General features: G+C 43.2%; 1 protein-coding gene across 2 annotated transcripts in view; it reads left to right on the forward strand.

Annotated features, from left to right (window-relative positions):
• The window catches only part of LOC139541964 (voltage-gated potassium channel KCNC1-like), a 49,575-nt gene that overhangs the window by 7,576 nt on the left and 22,095 nt on the right, over positions 1–19,904 (forward strand). Inside the window, exons 2-4 of one of the 2 annotated variants that reach the window (XM_071346904.1) lie at positions 13,054–14,029; positions 15,947–16,132; positions 17,075–17,287. In XM_071346904.1, the coding sequence (XP_071203005.1) occupies positions 13,054–14,029; positions 15,947–16,132; positions 17,075–17,199 (1,287 nt within the window). In that variant the 3' untranslated portion in view covers positions 17,200–17,287. Of the gene's footprint in view, positions 1–13,053; positions 14,030–15,946; positions 16,133–17,074; positions 17,288–19,904 lie in introns of those variants that run through there. The other variant, XM_071346902.1, reaches the window with a different exon arrangement.

Raw genomic sequence — 19,904 nt, forward strand, 5'->3', positions numbered from 1 at the left:
TTCAAAGCCGCCCGTCTGTCCTGAGCCTTCAAAGCCGTCCGTCAGTCAGGAGCCGCTAGAGCCGCCCGCAAGACAGGAGCCGCCAGAGCCGCCCGCCAGACAGGAGCCGCCAGAGCCGCCCGCCAGACAGGAGCCGCCAGAGCCGCCCGCCAGACAGGGGCCGCCAGAGCCGCCCGCCAGACAGGAGCCGCCAGAGCCGCCCGCCAGACAGGAGCCGCCAGAGCCGCCCGCCAGACAGGAGCCGCCAGTGGCGCCCGCCAGACAGGAGCCGCCAGAGCCGCCCGCCAGACAGGATCCGCCAGAGCCGTCAGTCAGCCAGGATCTGCCAGAGCCGTCAGTCAGCCAGGATCTGCCAGAGTCGTCAGTCAGCCAGGACCGGCCAGAGTCGTCAGTCAGCCAGGACCGGCCAGAGCCGTCAGCCAGCCATGACCTGCCAGAGCCGTCAGTCAGCCATGACCTGCCAGAGCCGTCCGTCGGTCCGGAGCTGCCCCTCAGTCCGGAGCTGCCCCTCAGTCCGGAGCTGCCCCTCAGTCCGGTGCTGCCCCTCAGGCCGGAGCTGCCCCTCAGTCCGGAGCTGCCCCTCAGTCCGGAGCTGCCCCTCAGTCCGGAGCTGCCCCTCAGTCCGGAGCTGCCCCTCAGTCCGGAGCTGCCCCTCAGTCCGGTGCTGCCCCTCCGTCCAGAGGCGCCCATCAGTCCAGTGGGGTTAATTTGGAGGGTCGCCGTTAAGTGGAGGCCACGGAAGCGGGGATTAACTATGGTGGGGTGGGGACCACGTCCAGCGCCAGAGCCGCAACCGTGGACAGATGCCCACCCAGACCCTCCCCTATAGGTTCAGGTTTTGCGGCCGGAGTCCGCACCTTCGGGGGGGGGGGGGGGGGGTACTGTCACGTTCCAGACCTTATTTCCTTTGTTTAGTTGGTCAGGACGTGAGCTGGGTGGGCATTCTATGTTTTGTGTTTCTATGTTGGGTTTATTGTTTGGCCTAATATGGTTCTCAATCAGAGGCAGGTGTTTGTCATTGTCTCTGATTGGGAACCATATTAAGGTAGGCTGTTTTCACTGTTTGTTTGTGGGTGATTGTTCCTGTTCGTGCGTTCATTGTTTTTTCATTGTTCACTTGTTCAGGACTGTAGCGTCGTTGGTTTCGTTCTGTTTATTGTTTTGTTCGTATTGAAGAGTATTCAAATAAATATGGATACATACCACGCTGCGATTTGGTCCTCCTCTCCTTCAACCAACGACGAGAGTCGTTACAATTATTATTATTATCACAAATAGAAGATTATCACTTCTCACAATGGTACTCGTTTAGTAAAGATAAATCAAAGCGGAATCAATGTCTCACAAGATCACAATGAGATCACAATGATTCATTCATATTTGAGATAACAAAACCGAAGATAATAGCGTATACTGCAGAATAGTAGGTCTATAATACTGTATGTCACACCAAAACACATCTTCAGTCGTTTCTTATCTGAAGCTGAAAAGTCAATTGTTTTCCCTTGTTTTCCCTTATGCGGCCAAAACTAAACAGCACACCACTAGGCAGGTTACAGTTGAAGTCGGAAGTTTACATACACTTAGGTTGGAGTCATTAAAACTCGTTTTTCAACCACTCCACACATTTCTTGTTAACAGACTTTAGTTTTGTCAAGTCGGTTAGGTCATCTACTTTGTGCATGACACATGTCATTTTTCCAACAATTGTTTACAGACAGATTATTTCACTTCTAATTCACTGTATCACAATTCCAGTGGGTCAGAAGTTTACATACACTAAGTTGACTGTGCCTTTAAACAGCTTGGCTTTAGAAGCTCCTGATAGGCTAATTGACATCATTTGAGTCAATTGGAGGTGTACATGTGGATGTATTTCAATTCAAGGCCTACCTTCAAACTCATACTCAAACTCATACTTCCAAAGTTGTGGCAAAATGGCTTAAGGACAACCAAGTCAAGGTATTGGAGTGGCCATCACAAAGCTCTGACCTCAATCCTGTAGAAAATTTGTGGGCAGAACTGAAAAAGCGTGTGCGAGCAAGGAGGCCTACAAACTTGACTCAGTTACACCAGCTCTGTCAGGAGGAATGGGCCAGAATTCACCCAACTTATTGTGGGAAGCTTGTGGAAGGCTACCCGAAACGTTTGACCCAAGTTAAACAATTTAAAGGCAATGCTACCGAATACTAATTGAGTGTATGTAAACTTCTGACCCACTGGGAATGTGATGAAAGAAATAAAAGCTGAAATAAATCATTCTCTCTACTATTATTCTGACATCTCTACTATTATTCTGACATTAAAATAAAGTGGTGATCCTAATTGACCTTAGACAAGGAATATTTACTAGGATTAAATGTCAGAAATTGTGAAAAACTGAGTTTAAATGTATTTGGCTAAGGTGTATGTAATCTTCCGACTTCAGTCCGGATGTGCATGTAATCACATCCGGACTGGTGTGATGCTTTTATCTTTTGATCTGGTGTACAGATCTGCATTTTTATCATTGAGGAAATAACGCATACTATTATACATGTATGAGTGTTATAGTTTATAAAGCTACTATTATGGCAGGGTAAGTTTTACACCACTTTTCTAAACTCGACTGATAAAAGCGTAGCTTTTAGAATGTTTAAATCTCACCTTAGTGTATATGACATATGCAGTACAGTAGGGTATTACTATAAACATATGCAGGTGGTTGCATTGTATGCTAACCATTGTTTGACCTTTTTTTTATGATTTAAAATATATTAAAGGCATACGTTACTACTATAGGATTTACGTATATTGTAATAGACCCCATTACCTTTCAAAAAATGTTAGGAATTTGGTCAGCCGTTTTTGGTTAAAGATAGGTCTTTTTTAATCTACCTCCATCTTTTCCTGTCTTCCCTGGTGTTGCATGTTGTTGTTTTTTACCACTAGCCTAATAACTAGCCTAACCTAGCCCTGTGCAAATGCCTAGCCCAACCTATGCTAGCTCTGGACAAATGCCTAGCCTAGCCTATGCTAGCTCTGGACAAATGCCTAGCCTAGCCTATGCTAGCTCTGGACAAATGCCTAGCCTAGCCTTCAACTAACACGTCCTGCCCGACTTAAGTAATACAGGCACGAGAGGATGTTCAGATTGTCCGGTCTTGTCCTCTGGTAACACATCCATATATCTTTTGGTCATGTTTTTGTCCTTTGTTTTCCTCTATTCCATTGATATCCTCCTAACCCCCCTCTCATGTTCTCCTGTCATTCCCTGCATGTGGTTGTTACATCAACTGGTCCCCCCACTCCCTCCCTCTCGTCTGCCCCCCTGTACAGCCTACATACAAGATCAGATTTTCTACCCATTTTACTGTGTTAGGCTTTTTTTGTTGCTATGTGTACCCAAGTCTACTGTGTGCATGTGTGTGTTAGAGAGAGTAGTAGAGAGAGACTGAAAGAGACAAACAAACAGAGAAGGTAAATGCCTCTCAGGTAAGGCTAGCATACCTTGATGGTAAAACCATCTACTGTATAATGTTTTCCATACACATGAATATGATGGTGACCGTAAAGTGCTATGACTAGCAGTACTTTGAGTAGTATTACTAACTATCATCACCATCACTACCACCACCATCATCATCTCCGAATCAGAAAAACATGTGTTGTCCTACGAGAAGAAAATCTTGCCTCCACCATACTCACTACCACCAACACCATCAAATTAACAACCACAGCTGAAACTCTCTGCTGTGCTGTGTGTATGGTCCTTAGCCAATGCAGTAACGCTGTGTGCAGGTCCCGCACTGGTACCTCCTAGTTCCATGGGATGGGGGACGGCAGGTGGAGATGATTGAGAACAAAAGCTCTCTGTGTGTGTGTGTGTGTGTTTATGCATGTTATAGAGGGGGAGAGCACTGCAGCAATCTGAAAAAGTAGGTCAGACACAGAGTGGAGAGAAACATGGCAGAGGAGAAAAGAGGGAGAGAAAAGGAAGATAAGAACATGGAGATAAATGGGGGATGAGAAGAAAGGGGGAGAACAGAAGGTATAGAGGCCAGGACAGGGAGCGAGAGAGAGAGAGAGATTTGATAGGAAAAAGAGCAAAAACACAATTGTTCTTGTGTCGTGTCCTGATTTAATTGGTGTGTTCAGTGTTACTTATACCAGACTGCTCTTACACAGGTTTTGTGAGGTTCAAGAACACCAGGAAGCCTGCATTTCAGATCCCCATTTGGACATAGAAACAATATGCTATTGTCTATCCATCCATATGGTCTGCCTATATGGTGGACCAGCTGGGCCAATCAAAAGTCTCGATACAGGCATATCCCTTAAGAGTATTTATGTCTTTATGTTTTATGTCACTCGGTACTGTGAGAGACTACTGCTTTTTCAGCAAATCTTGACTATACAGTACATCAATCAAATTCTCTTCTAAAACAGAAAGAGAAGGAGAGAGGGCTGTCTTAATAGGCGTTGGGTAGAGTGATAATGGAAAAATGTTTCCAACGATACAGAAAACACATGGCCCATCCCCTCCATTTTGGCATGTTTCATGAACTGCTATCTATATTCTGTATGTTGTTCAAAATATACAGTTGAAGTCGGAAGTTTACATACACTTAGGTTAGAGTCATTAAAACTCGTTCTTCAACCACCCCACAAATGTCTTGTTAACAAACTATAGTTTTGGCAAGTCGGTTAGGACATCTACTTTGTGCCTGACACAAGTCATTTTTCCAACAATTGTTTACAGATAGATTATTTCACTTCTAATTCACTGAATCACAATTGCAGTGGGTCAGAAGTTTACATACACTAAGTTGACTGTGCCTTTAAACAGCTTGGAAAATTCCAGAAAATGATGTCATGGCTTTAGAAGCTTCTGATAGGCTAATTGACATACTTTGAGTCAATTGGAGGTGTACCTGTGGAGGTATTTCAAGGCCTACCTTCAAACTCAGTGCCTCTTTGCTTGACAACATGGGAAAATCAAAAGAAATCAGCCCAAATCTCAGAAAATAAATTGTAGACCTCCACAAGTCTGGTTCATCCTTGGGAGCAATTTCCAAACGCCTGAAGGTACCATGTTCATCTGTACAAACAATAGTATGCAAGTATAAACAACATGGGATCAAGCAGCCATCATACCACTCAGGAAGGAGATGCATTCTGTCTCCTAGAGATGAACATACTTTGGTGCAAAAAGTGCAAATCAATCCCAGAACAACAGCAAAGGACCTTGTTTAGATGCTGGAGGAAACAGGAACAAAATTATCTATATCCACAGTAAACGAGTCCTATATCGACATAACCTGAAAGGCCGCTCAGCAAGGAAGAAGCGGTTTGCAACTACACACGGGGACAAAGATCGTACTTTTTGGAGAAATGTCCTCTGGTCTGATGAAACAAAAATAGAACTGTTTGGCCATAATGACCATCGTTATGTTTGGAGGAAAAAGGGGGATGCTTGCAAGCCGAAGAACACCATCTGAACCGTGAAGCACGGTGGTGGCACCATCATGTTGTGGGGGTGCTTTGCTGCAGGAAGGACTGGTGCACTTCACAAAATAGATGGCATCATGAGGGAGGAAAATTATGTGGATATATTGAAGCAACATCTCAAGACATCAGTCAGGAAGTTAAAGATTGGTCGCAAATGGGTCTTCCAAATGAACAATGACCCCAAGCATACTTCCAAAGTTGTGGCAAAATGGCTTAAGGACAACAAAGTCAATGTATTGGAGTGGCCATCACAAAGCCCTAACCTCAAACCTATAGAAAATGTGTGGGCAGAACTGAAAAATTGTGTGCGAGCAAGGAGGCCTACAAACCTGACTCAGTTACACAAGCTCTGTCAGGAGGAATCGGCCAAAATGATTGTGGGAAGGTTGTGGAAGGCTACACGAAACGTTTGACACAAGTTAAACAATTTAAAGGCAATGCTACACTGAATTAGTATTTGGTATGCAAACTTCTGACCCACTGGGAATGTGATGAAAGAAATAAAAGCTGAAATAAATCATTCTCTCTACTATTTTTCTGCCATTTCACCTTCCTAAAATAAAGTGGTGATCCTAACTGCCCTAAAACAGGGAATATTTACTAGGATTAAATTTCAAGAATTGTGAAAAACCTAGTTTAAATGTATTTGGCTAAGGTGTATGTAAACTTCTGACTTCAACTGTATATTATATACACTGGGGAATTTTTTTCTTCTTAAATGCTTCTTCCTCTGCTCTTAAGATTCCTTGGAGAACTCTTGCCAGATTAAGAACCTTTGAGTTAGCTGTGGGGTCCTTGATGTGGCATCTACGGATCTTCAGAATTCTTAAAAGTTCTTGAAATGTATGGACACCTGGAGATGTGGTCCTTTCATAGCACGTAGCAAATTGGCCAGTGTTAACTAGTGTTGATTTGTCAGTGTAACATTTCTAGTGACGATTCAAGAGTTTAAATTAACACTGTAAAGAGCTAAATTACCATCTAGAGTTGAACCAAAACCACACCTATCTTTATCATATTTCCCAGCATGCTTTATTGCAATTGATTTTTAGAATTGTTTGCTTCAACATCTATGTTTTGACATGCACATTGATTGATTCATTAACCTTATGCTACTCAAATCTTTCTAAACTATTCTAATTTGTTACTTGAACTTATTGGACTCGTTACTGAACTGTTTGTTCCAGTTTAGATGTTTAAGGTAGTCTCATATCTTAGTCTTCCCAACGCTGGCAGTCATTCTGAATGCAACTTGCGGGTGAATAAAAATGCCAAATGTTGGATATCCCCACTCTGGCAGGATTCCAATAAGAATTGCACATCATTTTGCAAGCCAGCATAATGTGACTTGCAGGTGTAATATGGAGTGTAATATGGAGTTTTCAGTGTAAAACTAGACCCTAAAAAAAGGACTTTCACCTTAAAGAATGACATTTTAATGGCAAATATTCACTTAGGATCTTACTTGGTGAAGGACATCAAAACTGAAACTGGATGAATGCATCAACTATGTCTCCGTCACTAGCAAATACAATCATGGGTGGTATTGGTATCTCTAAAATTCACTCAAAAGGCACGCTGGGAAATATGCAAATAAGGCTTAAAATCCTACAGCAGGGCTATTCAATTCCGATCCTGGAGGGACAAAACATTTCTGGTTTGTATGGTTCTTCAAAGAACAATCACATTTCTGGTTCTTCAGAGGCCCTAAAATGGTTCCCCCATGGCAGTGGTTCCCAAACATTTTATAGCCTCATACCCCTTCAAACATTAAACCTCCAGCTGCATACACTCTCTAGCACCAGTGTCAGCGCACTCTCAAATGTTGTTTTTTTGTCATCGTTGTAAGCCTGCCACACACACACACTATATATGATGCATTTATTAAACATAAGAAAGAGTTTGAGTTTTTGTCACAACGCTGCTCATTGGAAGTGACAAAGAGCTCTTATAGGACCAAGGCACAAATACTAAAAAATAATAATCAATAATTTTGCTCTTTATTTAACCATCTTACATATAAAAGCTTATTTGTTCATCGTAAATTGTGAATAACTCACCACAGGTTCATGAGAAAAGTGTGCTTGAAAGGATGCACATAACTCTGCAATGTTGGGTTGTATTGGAGAGAGTCTCAGTCTTAAATCATTTCCCACACAAAGTCTGTGCCTGTATTTAGTTTTCATGCTAGTGAGGGCTGAGAATCCAGTCTCACAGAGGTATGTGGTAGCAAAGGGCATCAGTGTCTTAACAGCACGATTTGCCAAAGCATGTTACTCTGAGCGCAGACCAATCCAGAAATCTGGCAGTGGCTTCTGATTAAATTCAATTTTCACAGAACTGCTTGTTGCAATTTCGATGAGGCTCTCTTGTTCAGATATTGTTAAGTGGACTGGAGGCAAGGTATTAAAGGGATAACAAATCCAGTTGTTTGTGTCATCCGTTTCGGGAAAGTACCTGCGTAATTGCGCACCCAACTCACTCAGGTGCTTCACTATATCACGTTTGACATTGCCCGTAAGCTTGAGTTAATTTGCACACAAAAATCATACAAGGATGTTAAGACCTGTGTGTTGTCCTTGTTAATGCAGACAGAGAAGAGCTCCAACTTCTTAATCATAGCCTCAATTTTGTCCCGCACATTGAATATAGTTGCGGAGAGTCCCTGTAATCCTAGATTCAGATCATTCAGGCGAGAAAAAACATCACCCAGATAGGCCAGTCGTGTGAGCAGCTCATCATCATGGAAGCGGTCAGACAAGTGAAAATGATGGTCTGTAAAGAAAACTTTAAGCTCGTCTCTCAATTTTAAAAAAAACTTGTCAATACTTTGCCCCTTGATAACCAGGGCACTTCTGTAAGTTGTAAAAGTTTTACATGGTCGCTGCCAGTATATCATTGCATAGTGCAGAAAATACACGAGAGTTCAGGGGCCTTGCTTTAACAAAATTAACTATTTTCACTGTAGTGTTCAAAACGTCTTTCAAGCTGTCAGGCATTCCCGTGGCAGCAAGAGCCTCTCGGGGGATGCTGCAGTGTACCCAAGTGGCATCGGGAGCAACTGCTTGCACGCGTTACCACTCCACTTTGTCTCCCTGTCATGGCTTTTGCACCATCAGTATAGATACCAACATGAGCAGCGGCTACGTTTGGCTCCATACGAACCGTTAGTGGAATTCCCACGAGAGAGTAACGGTTAATGTGATTGGATGTTAATTATTTGACTAGGCTTCCTGTGTTTGACATTGTGTTGTTATTTCTCTGAACACTAGGTGGTTTCATTTTAGTTTTGGCAGTGAAACGAGGCTACTCAGGCAAGAAAAAACCTCACCCAAATGTATAGCCCCGTTGTAAAATATAAATGGACTGTTTGAAAATTTGAATAAAAAATAAATCTATATATATATGTGTGTATATATATATTTTTAAATGTGAATCACATTTTTATTTGGCGTACCCATGACGGCATTGTGCGTACCCCTGGGTGAATAGCTGCCCTATGGCATAGATCTTAAGAAACTTACTTGGTTCCAACTTTATTTTTAGGAGTGTATGTGAACAACAGAGAATGTACACATAGGAGATGCATAACACAGTGATGGCACTCAGGCATTTGACATACAGTATATGGTGTTTACTCAAGTATGAATTTATCCCCCTAAAATGTATTCCCGGTCATATCTGTGTTTTATTATTTATATGATAATGCACAAAGTATCTATACAGTATCTATGCAGGTCGGGTAACTGTAAGAATGGCATGGGAAAAGATGTGGCTAGTAGCCATGCACAAATATTATCACTCCTGTGTAATTGACTCAGGAACATTTCAATGGTCCGGTGTAATGAGCTCCACTACACACAGTACAGTCAGACAGACAGTCAGGTAATTTATAGACTGCAAAGACAGCAAATGCCAGCAAAACAAATCGCATCGATGAGTGAGTGAGGAAAAAGGGAGCGCTGCGAAGGATGAACATCAAAGCGGAAATAAAACAACTCCCTTTTTCTGAACTGAGTCACCATCTCTTTTTACGAGAAACAATCTGGGCAGGTTGCATATCTCAGCGCCGGAATGCTGTTATAACTTTGCTTGTTTTTTTGCTCTCTGTCCATGAAATTCGCCCGGCGAGAGAGAGTTTTGGAAAGGATTTAGCTAGGCTCAGAGATGCAAGATATTGTAGTATATTGATATGATGCTGTTTGTAGATGGTGCTATTCTACAGAGGCAGAGAGAAAGGGAAGCAGTGTCCAAACAGCAACTGAAGAGTACCAATGACACTCACTGTGTTTTAGTTCATCCCATTGCTTTCTTGGTGGTGTAGGATGTCATTTCGTCAAAATGGTCCAGAGATTGCAGCTTATTTAGGCGGTCGGCTAATGTTTAACTTCCATCCCCAAGTTGAAAGACAGTATCTGCACACCACATCAACTCAGATACTGTATATTTTAGTTGATGAATTGCATCGCACACTTAAAAAAAAATAATGTATTTCACCTTTATTTCACCAGGTAAGCCAGTTGAGAACAAGATCTCATTAACAACTGCGACCTGGCCAAGATAAAGCAAAGCAGTGCGACACAAACAACAACACAGAGTTACACATGGAATAAACAAACGTACAGTCAATAACACAATAGAAAAGATCTATATACAGTGTGTGCAAATGAGTTAAGATTAGGGAGGTAAGGAAATAATTAGGCCGTAGTGGCGAAATAGTTACAATTTAGCAATTAAACACTGGAGTGATAGATGTGCAGAAGATGAATGTGCAAGTAAAGATACTTGGTGAAAAGGTAAAGAAATAAAAATAACAATATGAGCATGAGGTAGTTGGATGGGCTATTTACAGATGGGCTATGTACAGGTGCAATGATCTGTGAGCTGCTCTGACATCTGATGCTTAAAGTTAGTGAGGGAGATATGAGTCTCCAGCTTCAGTGATTTTTGCAATTCGTTCCAGTCATTGGCAGCAGAGAACTGGAAGGAAAGGCAGCCAAAAGAGGAATAGGCTTTGGGGGTGACCAGTGAGATATACCTGCTGGAGCGCGTGCTACGGGTGGGTGCTGCTATGGTGACCAGTGAGCTGAGATAAGGCGTGGCTTTACCTAGCAAAGACTTATAGATGACCTGGAGCCAGTGGGTTTGGCGACGAATATGTAGCGAGGGCCAGCCAACGAGAGCGTACAGGTCGTAGTGGTGGGTAGTATGTGGGGCTTTGGTGACAAAACGGATGGCACTGTGATAGACTGCATCCAATTTGCTGAGTAGAGTGTTGGAGGCTATTTTGTAAATGACATCGCCGAAGTCAAGGATCGGTAGGATAGTCAGTTTTACGAGGGTATGTTTGGCAGCATAAGTGAAGGATGCTTTGTTGCGAAATAAGAATGCCGATTCTAGATTTAATTTTGGATTGGAGATGCTTAATGTGAGTCTGGAAGGAGTGTTTACAGTCTAACCAGACACCTAGGTGTTTGTAATTGTCCACATATTCTAAGTCAAATTACTATTGTTATAGACTGGATGTTGTCGTTTAGTTTTAGTACATACAGTGGGGCAAAAAAGTATTTAGTCAGCCACCAATTGTGCAAGTTCTCCCACATAAAAAGATGAGAGAGGCCTGTAATTTTCATCATAGGTACACTTCAACTATGACAGGCAAAATGAGAAAAAAAAATCCAGAAAATCACATTGTAGGATTTTTTATGAATTTATTTGCAAATTATGGTGGAAAATAAGTATTTGGTCAATAACAAAAGTTTATCTCAATACTTTGTTATATACCCTTTGTTGGCAATGACAGAGGTCAAACGTTTTCTGTAAGTCTTCACAAGGTTTTCACACACTGTTGCTGGTATTTTGGCCCATTCCTCCATGCAGATCTCCTCTAGAGCAGTGATGTTTTGGGGCTGTTGCTGGGCAACACGGACTTTCAACTCCCTCCAAAGATTTTTTATGGGGTTGAGATCTGGAGACTGGCTAGGCCACTCCAGGACCTTGAAATGCTTCTTACGAAGCCACTCCTTCGTTGCCCGGGCGGTGTGTTTGGGATCTCTCATCTTTTTAAGTGGGAGAACTTGCACAATTGGTGGCTGACTAAATACTTTTTTGCCCCACTGTATAGGGCAACCTATAATACAGTTTGAAATGAAGTCTGCCTGTTTGGTTATCTCAAATGAACCCTTCGAGAGGGTTCATTCAGGTTGAGGTCTTGTTGGATGTCTCTGACTGATTGTACTCATGTTGTACCGTCTGATTTTATCAATGGTTAATAAATAAGTACCAGTTTTTAGCATCCATGTTGTGCATTGTAATGCATTATGCATTCCTCAAAAGGTATAATAAATGTACTTATAAGGTATTATGAAGAGGATCTCACAGGAAGTTTTGATATTTACTCAGTTACCAATCATACAATGCTTTATACAGTAGCACCATAATAGCGGTAGTGGTAGTATAAGGAGTACCTGTATGGCTAATTGGAGGGTGATTGGAGGGTGTTTTAGACATTTTTGCATTCGCAGAACTCTTTAAAAGTAGAGGGTTAATTACATGACTGAATGGGGAGTATTGGTTCCCCAGTACTGTTACCTTGAAATGAAGTGTTAAAATAGAATGCTATCTCAAGCACTTTGGGCTTTAGGGTTTTCAACTGTATGATTAATATAGTAGTTGTAAGGGTCCAAATGATGGTCAATACATAATGTACAATAGGGCTGTCAGTCCTTTTACTTTGTTTATAATACTTTATGTGTGAATTGTTATTTCAACATGACATATTTTCAAATAATTGGGACCACAATTAATCATGCTGGGCCACAAACAGACTCAATGACACATGTTTCAGGCCCTTTATGTTGAACATTCAGTATGAAGGGGTGAACACGTGCCCCATCCTGATTTTGAAACCCATCCAGTGCACTCTGAGACACATGGATGTTAATAATTCATCAGTTTAATCCTTTTACGACTATATTTTCTGTTTCCCCATCACTTTCTTTTGTTTCCTCTCCATCTTTCTTTTACTCCCCTTTTCTCTGTGTCCATGCTGCGCCAACGAAACAGTAGTAGTCTGTATTCTCATTCCAGCCAGGTCTCCTCCCGCTTTCCTCCATTCTGCATATTTATTATGTGTGGCTCCCGGTTTTCTATTTTTTCCACCGCTTGTCCTTGGGCTGTCATGCCGATGACCGTTGCAGCATTTTTTATGATTGTCAGATTGAGCATCCCTCAGTGCTCGGTCCAGTTTGACCCTGCAGTCACCCTCAAGGTCAACATTATCCCACTTAGGAGTTTAGTCCGGTTTAATAATCTGGCCTCATCTCATCTGATCGAGTAATGCCCTGCAGTGTCCTGTAGGGGCTGACAAACTGTTGAACAATACACCATCTGTTTTTCTAGCGCTGTTGGTTTTGTATATGACTGTAAACCTTCTCTCCTTCCTCTTTCTTTTCTCCTTTACTGTCCCTCTATCTTCAACCTTCTCTTTGCCTTCTGTCTTTTTGCCTTTCCCCTTCTCTCTCTGTCCCTCCACTCTCTGTTTCTTCTGTTCCTCTCCTCCAGTACTGCGCATTCCTCTCCCTTTTGTTCATCCTCATCTCCATCTCTACATTCTGCATGGAGACGCATGAGGCCTTCAACACCATCTACAACAAGACGGAGAACGTGACGGAGGGAAACGTGACGCGCGAGGTGATCGTCTACGAGGTGGTGACCGACAGCTGGCTTACGTACGTGGAGGGCATGTGCGTCGTCTGGTTCACCATTGAGGTGATGGCACGTGTGGTCTTCTGCCCGGACAAGGTCGAGTTCTTCAGGAGCACCCTCAACATCATCGACTTCATTGCCATCATGCCCTTCTACCTGGAGGTGGGGCTGAGCGGCCTGTCCTCCAAAGCCGCCAAGGACGTATTGGGGTTCCTGCGTGTGGTCCGCTTCGTCCGCATCCTGCGTATCTTCAAGCTGACCCGCCACTTCGTGGGGCTTCGCGTCCTGGGCCACACGCTCCGTGCTAGCACCAATGAGTTCCTCCTGCTCATCATCTTCCTTGCTCTCGGAGTGCTCATCTTCGCCACCATGATCTACTATGCCGAGCGCATCGGTGCAGACCCTGACGACCCTACGGCTGCCAAACACACAAACTTCAAGAACATCCCCATTGGCTTCTGGTGGGCTGTGGTCACCATGACCACTCTGGGATACGGGGACATGTACCCCGAGACGTGGTCAGGGATGCTGGTGGGCGCGCTGTGCGCCCTGTCGGGGGTGTTGACCATCGCCATGCCTGTGCCCGTCATCGTCAACAACTTCGGCATGTACTACTCACTGGCCATGGCTAAGCAGAAGCTGCCCAAGAAAAAGGGCAAGCACATCCCCCGGCCAACCATGCCGGGCTCGCCCAACTACTGCAAGCCCGACGCCCTCGCCCTGGCCACTGCCTCACCCCATAGGATCCTGGGTAATGTACTCGGCGAGGTGATCTGGTCCGGAGGCCTCGACTGCCCCCTCGCTCAAGAGGAGATCATAGCAATCAACCGAGGTGAGACATTTCTATTTTTAATCCTCAGACCCCTATTTTAAGACACAGACTGCAAGTTAACAAACTTGCTTCGACCTTGCCTCGTAAGATTGGTATGAGTTTTTAAACACAACATTGAGCTTCACTGAGCATCTGGGAACACCACCACTGGCCTCCAACAAGGGCATAGAACTCAAATTACCCCGACAAAATATTATAGTTTTTGGCAAAGATGTTGTCAAATTGTACAGTTTAGTGTCAACAGATATCCATTCAATCAAACGTAGGGATTTTCACAGTATGTGAGTGACTCTGGGCTGTATAAGACTTAGGAATCAGAATGTTATCTGACAGCCAGTTACAGGCACTCAGTGATCTCAGTAATAGTACAGTCCTGCAGATCCTTGGGTTGTGGGGTGTGGATTTAGAGTGCCTCTGTCCCTGATAGGGATGGGGGGGTCTGATTCTGAATCTGCCCTTGAGAGAGGGGGGCTGATTCTGAATCTGCCCTTGAGAGATAGCTAATCCATCAGAACTCATAGGTAATTTATGATCAACTGGTGAGTCCACATTTGCCGACAGGCCTCCATCTGTCTGCATAAAACAAACACAGTACTTTAAATTATAATTTGGATCTCTTCACAACAGCCTAATAGACATACATTTGGTTCAATCTTTTGGTTTAAATGTTAGACAATTTTTTTTTGAAAAACTGAATTGCAATATTTAGTACGTAATATGTGCAGTACTTCCTATTTCATTTGGCATGATTGTGTATGACCTATGAACCCAATGTCCACACACGACACAATATGGCACATGTTGTGTATTTTGTAGCCCTTGAGAAATCAAGGGCTACCCTGTAGCGTCAACTCGCACCCCGAACCACCACTTCTATCACTACGTCCAGTGTTTAGTTTACCATGCTGTCTTGCTAAGCCAGGATAGACATGAACTTTGACACATTGGCAATTATCAATTACATATCATAGTAGAATGTATATGTGGGTGTTTTAGAAAACACAGTAGCTTAAGATGGTACTCGGCCCTGAGCTCTAGACTACATAGGTTGGGGGCACCTTAATTGTGGAGGATGGGCTCGTGGTAATGGCTGGAGCGGAATAGGTGGAATGGTATCAAACACATCAAAAAACACGGTTTCGACGTTTGATGCCATTCCATTTGCTCCGTTCCAGCCATTATTATGAGCCGCCCTCCCCTCAGCAGCATCATGTGCATTTAGCCTACATTTGAAACGACTGCTCTTCACTAACGCCATTTACTTTATCACACACAGTGAGAAAGATCATTTATGTTTAAGTCCTAATAAAGTAGTCTATTGCATTGTGTGTTTTTTTTTAGTAGGACACCATAGTTTGGGATTAGATTTGGCCCAGTTGGAGGCTATTTGACTGAATCCGTCTCTGATTATGTATCTCATCTGCAGTATTCAATTGTGATCAGTAGCTTGTAGTAACACCTCTCCTCCCTATTCCTTTGACTATTTTCTTACACACTTTTTTCCAGTGATGGGAGACTGGGGATTCATGATTTCTGTATTGGTGGGCCAAGGTGCCATGCCAAAATCTCAGATATAGCAGCCAATCAAAGCCACTAAACTCACAACAGCAAGCTCTCTGATTGGGTCAATTGAATCATCAAGTAAGCAACTACTCCCCTCGGGCTATGTTAAAATACCCATACTAACATGCTACGTAGAATGAAGCAATGTAATGGGCATGCACCCTAAGTGGTATGCTAGTGTGGATATGGAAACACAGCCCAGTTTGGCCTCAGTCTCCCATCACAACCTTCTTCCTTTACTATCCAGGTACCTCACTTCACTCCTACTCTCCTATTCCTTCCTTCTCCTTTACTCTCTCCTTCTCCCTTGCTCTTCCCTACCCTTTTTCCCCATCTTCCCTCCTTTTCCTAAAGAGTCCAAGCAGAACGGCGACGCGGCCACTGCGGTCCTGGCGAACGAGGACTGCCCCACCATTGACCAGGTGCTGAGTCCGGAGCGAGAGGGCGCCCTAATAACACGGGAACGCCACCAGCAGGACCGTGCTTGCTTCCTGCTCAACACCAGGGAATTCCGCGCCACAGATGGGAATGTGCGGAAAGGTATGTCGGTCCCGCAGCGGACGGAACTGTAAACACACACCACGTAGTCAACAGAGCTACACATAAGATGCCATAAGGCACAGGCACTGGTACAGATACTCCCTATATAGATGATGCCATCAGAGAAGGTGCACAAGACACAAATACATACACACTAATTATGTATACATGATCAAATACAGCATATGTGGGAACTGATTTGTGGTTAGTTAGAGAGAACACACAGGCAGACACAAGCAACGGCCAACAGCATCATGGGAAGAGACATGACTGTGTTTGTGTGACAGGGAGGTTACAAACTCGATGTTCTGACAAGACACAACATCGCCTACCTACACCAACACAATTACTCTTCTGCTCTGCTCTATGTTTCCACTTATTCACCTCCATACTGTCCTTGTTTTCATCCATCACACTTGGTACCGCCTCTTCTTTCTTCCTGTCTGTATTTTCTGTCCCTCTTTCACTGCCTCAAATTGTCATCCTCCATTTTGTCCTTGTATTTATTTTGGTCTCCTCGCCATCTCTCACTCTCATTGTTTCTCTCTTTCTCTGTTTCTTGGACTCAGACAGTTGACCACGCATTCATTTACCTCGCGCCACTTCTGTTTCATTCTCTCCCTCCCTCTCGTCTCCCCTCCGCCTTCTTGTTTGGCTTTGACTCCCACTTCATGCTCCTCCCCACCCTCTCTCTTTGGCCCCATTATTTTCCCTCTTCCTTTCCTTTCCTCTCCAAAACACACCTTATTTACCCCTGTTTACCCCATGTATACTCTCTTGTGCTGATTCTGAAATCCAATACCGCATTCCATTTCTTTATCGCTGCAACAAACCTTTTTTTAACACCTACAACCACCAACACCAAACCTGCATCAAACACTTCTCCTTTACACTCCTCCCAAACTCTCCACATCCCCGTTGACACTAAACTACAGGCAACAGCCCTGTCAGCCAGCCCAGACTCCCCTTTGGCTGAAGAATGGTATAAGCTGGAAGGGTCTCTGCTACAGCAGGACCTCAATGCAAACTCCACCTCCAAAACTATAGGCCAAGAGGTAACACCTTAAAATCACAGGTAACCAAAATGGAACCCTGTTTTATTCTCCGTTTTTTTTCTAATCCGTCAGCCAAACATTTAATGTTCTCTCAGCTCCATGACATTGAATGTTGGCAGTTGCCACTCAAACATACCACCCACAGACACACTTGGACACAGAACACACTCACAGATACACTAGATGACTGCAAATCACAATTATTACCCACTGTGTTCACTGTGTTGTGTTTGTACAGTATGTTTGCTAGAGTTTAAATATCACCCATGAATTGCATTCTGTGTGAATGTAAGTGAGTTTGAATAGTGGAATCAGTAGATAGGTAGAGAAGCAAGATCACCAAGCTATTGAGCTAAGGTTGGGTAAAACTGTAATTCGAATATCAAAGCCAATTGCATTCTATTGCTCAGAGTATCATATTTAATGGATAGTGTAAGATACAGCGAGTGTGTGTGTGTGTGTGTGAACCAGGCAGTGTATTTGAGAGACTGTGGTCAGTGTGTGTACGTGTTTGTGTGTGTGTGCACAAATAAATGTATGTGTGTGGCAACTGCATTGAAGGAGCCCTATAACACTTAACAGCGGGTCACATGTTGTCTACTGGGCTCTGTGTTGTTGTCTCTCTCTTCAGGTTGTATCATTTCACGCATTTGTATGTTGGCTTATTCATTCTTACACTTTACACTGTGTCTCTGTCCTACTCCGAATCAAATCAAATGTTTTACTGCCATCTGAGTGTTTGTGTTTGTGTTGCTGTTGTCTGTGGCTTTTTCTGTGTTATTTCTTTGTGTCACTGGTGCCCTCTCTACCCAGCTGACATTCACCCTGACAGACAACAAAAGACACATCGCTCTCTGGAGAAATCTCCCTTTGCATTGGCCGAAATGTTCAGTCCCAAATATTTCTATCATGGTATGACATGTACATATTCTAGCTATGCATGCATAATGGATGCTTTTGAATACGATGGTGTACAGTGGCCATCTTTCAACGGTCAAAGGTCAGTGGGGTCAGCAGAGCCTCCGAGGTCACAGGACTAGAACAACATTTTCAGTCATATGTCTGTAGTGTAGTGACCTCGAGTAGTTCAAAAGCAATACAGTAAGCTGCAACTAGTGACTGAAACACTGATTGACTCTGACATCACACTGCCAGACAGACAATATTTGTATTTATTTTATTTATTTAACCTGTACTTAACTAGGCAAGTCAGATAAGAACAAATTCTTATTTACAATGATGGCCTACCACGGCCAAACACGAACGACGCTGGGCCAATTGTGCGCCGCCCTATGGGAGTCCCAATCACGGCCGGATGTGATACAGCATGGATTCAAATCAGGGACTGTAGTGACACCTCTTGCACTGAGATGCAGTGCATTAGACTGCTGTGCGACTCGGGACTATGCCAATCCGATTGACTGACAACTTGCTATCTAAGGCAGTGTTTCCCAACCATGTTCCTCCAGTACCCCCAACAGTACACATTTTTTGTTGTAGCCCTGGAAAAACACGTCTCATTGAGCTCATTGAGGGCTTGATGATTAGTTGACAAGTTGAATCAGGTGTGCTTGTCCAGGGTTACAATACAAATGTGTACTGTTGGGGGGTACTGGAGGACCAGGGTTGGGATACACTGATCTAAGTTAAGATAGCCTTGAGTTGTTGAACTCCTCTCTTGGAAGCCCCTGACTGCCTTAGTGTTGTATTTTTTAAATTTGTATAAAACCTACATTTAAAACCAAAAAGGAGTCCATTTTAAGCTCCAGTCCCACCGGGAAGGTCGTGTTTGTACCTTCCGATACATGAAATGGCCACAGTTTGCCTACCCAGTGCGCAGGGCAGCTACATTGGCTGCACCTACCACCAACAGCTTGAGACAAATAAAAAAAATGGGAACACAAGACTTTATCGTTGTTTTTTACAGAAATGTTTGGCGATCGACTAGAAATGCATGGATTACGACAAATCGACCGCGATCGACCGGTTGGTGACCGCTGGTTGGTATTGTTATTTTAGTACCGCTAGCGACAATACTGTAGCCTAACCGTACCCTTTCTTCTGAGTGTGGGTCCATTTAAATCACCATCACCTGACATTACATATGTCTTTCCATGTCAGTTTACCCAACTTCTAACTAGGGTCAAACTGACAAGGAAATATGTTTCTTGTGTTATCCATACTAGTTTAATTTTTTCACACTACTAGTGTTACCAAAATCTTAGATTCCGTGTAAAGAAAGCTACAGTGGACGTTTAGTTATCATTTAATATATATATTTCTAGGTTCAGATGACCTTTAAGCAAACGCCATTAGGCAGATATGTTTGAAAGACTTCAAATGATCCTTTGAAGTCTTTCAAAAATATCTGATTAATGGGGTTTGCTAAAAGATATTGTGACTTATGTCTGAAAAGACATGACATGATATAGTGTTTCCATGTACAATATGTTTCATCAGTTTATTTTAGGAACATGACAAGTTTCTTTCCTTGTCTTTCCCATGTTTATTTTTTTATTTTATTTAACTAGGCAGGTCCGTTAAGAACACATTCTTATTTACAATGACGGCCTGGCAAAAGACCTCATGCTGGGACGTGGGCTGGGATAAAGAAAATAACATACAAATATAGGACAAAACACACATCACGACAATGGAGACAACACAACACTACATAGAGACCTAAGACAACAACACAACTTGGTAGCAGCACAAAA

This window comes from Salvelinus alpinus, chromosome 17 (assembly GCF_045679555.1).
Source record: "Salvelinus alpinus chromosome 17, SLU_Salpinus.1, whole genome shotgun sequence".
NCBI lineage: Eukaryota > Metazoa > Chordata > Actinopteri > Salmoniformes > Salmonidae > Salvelinus > Salvelinus alpinus.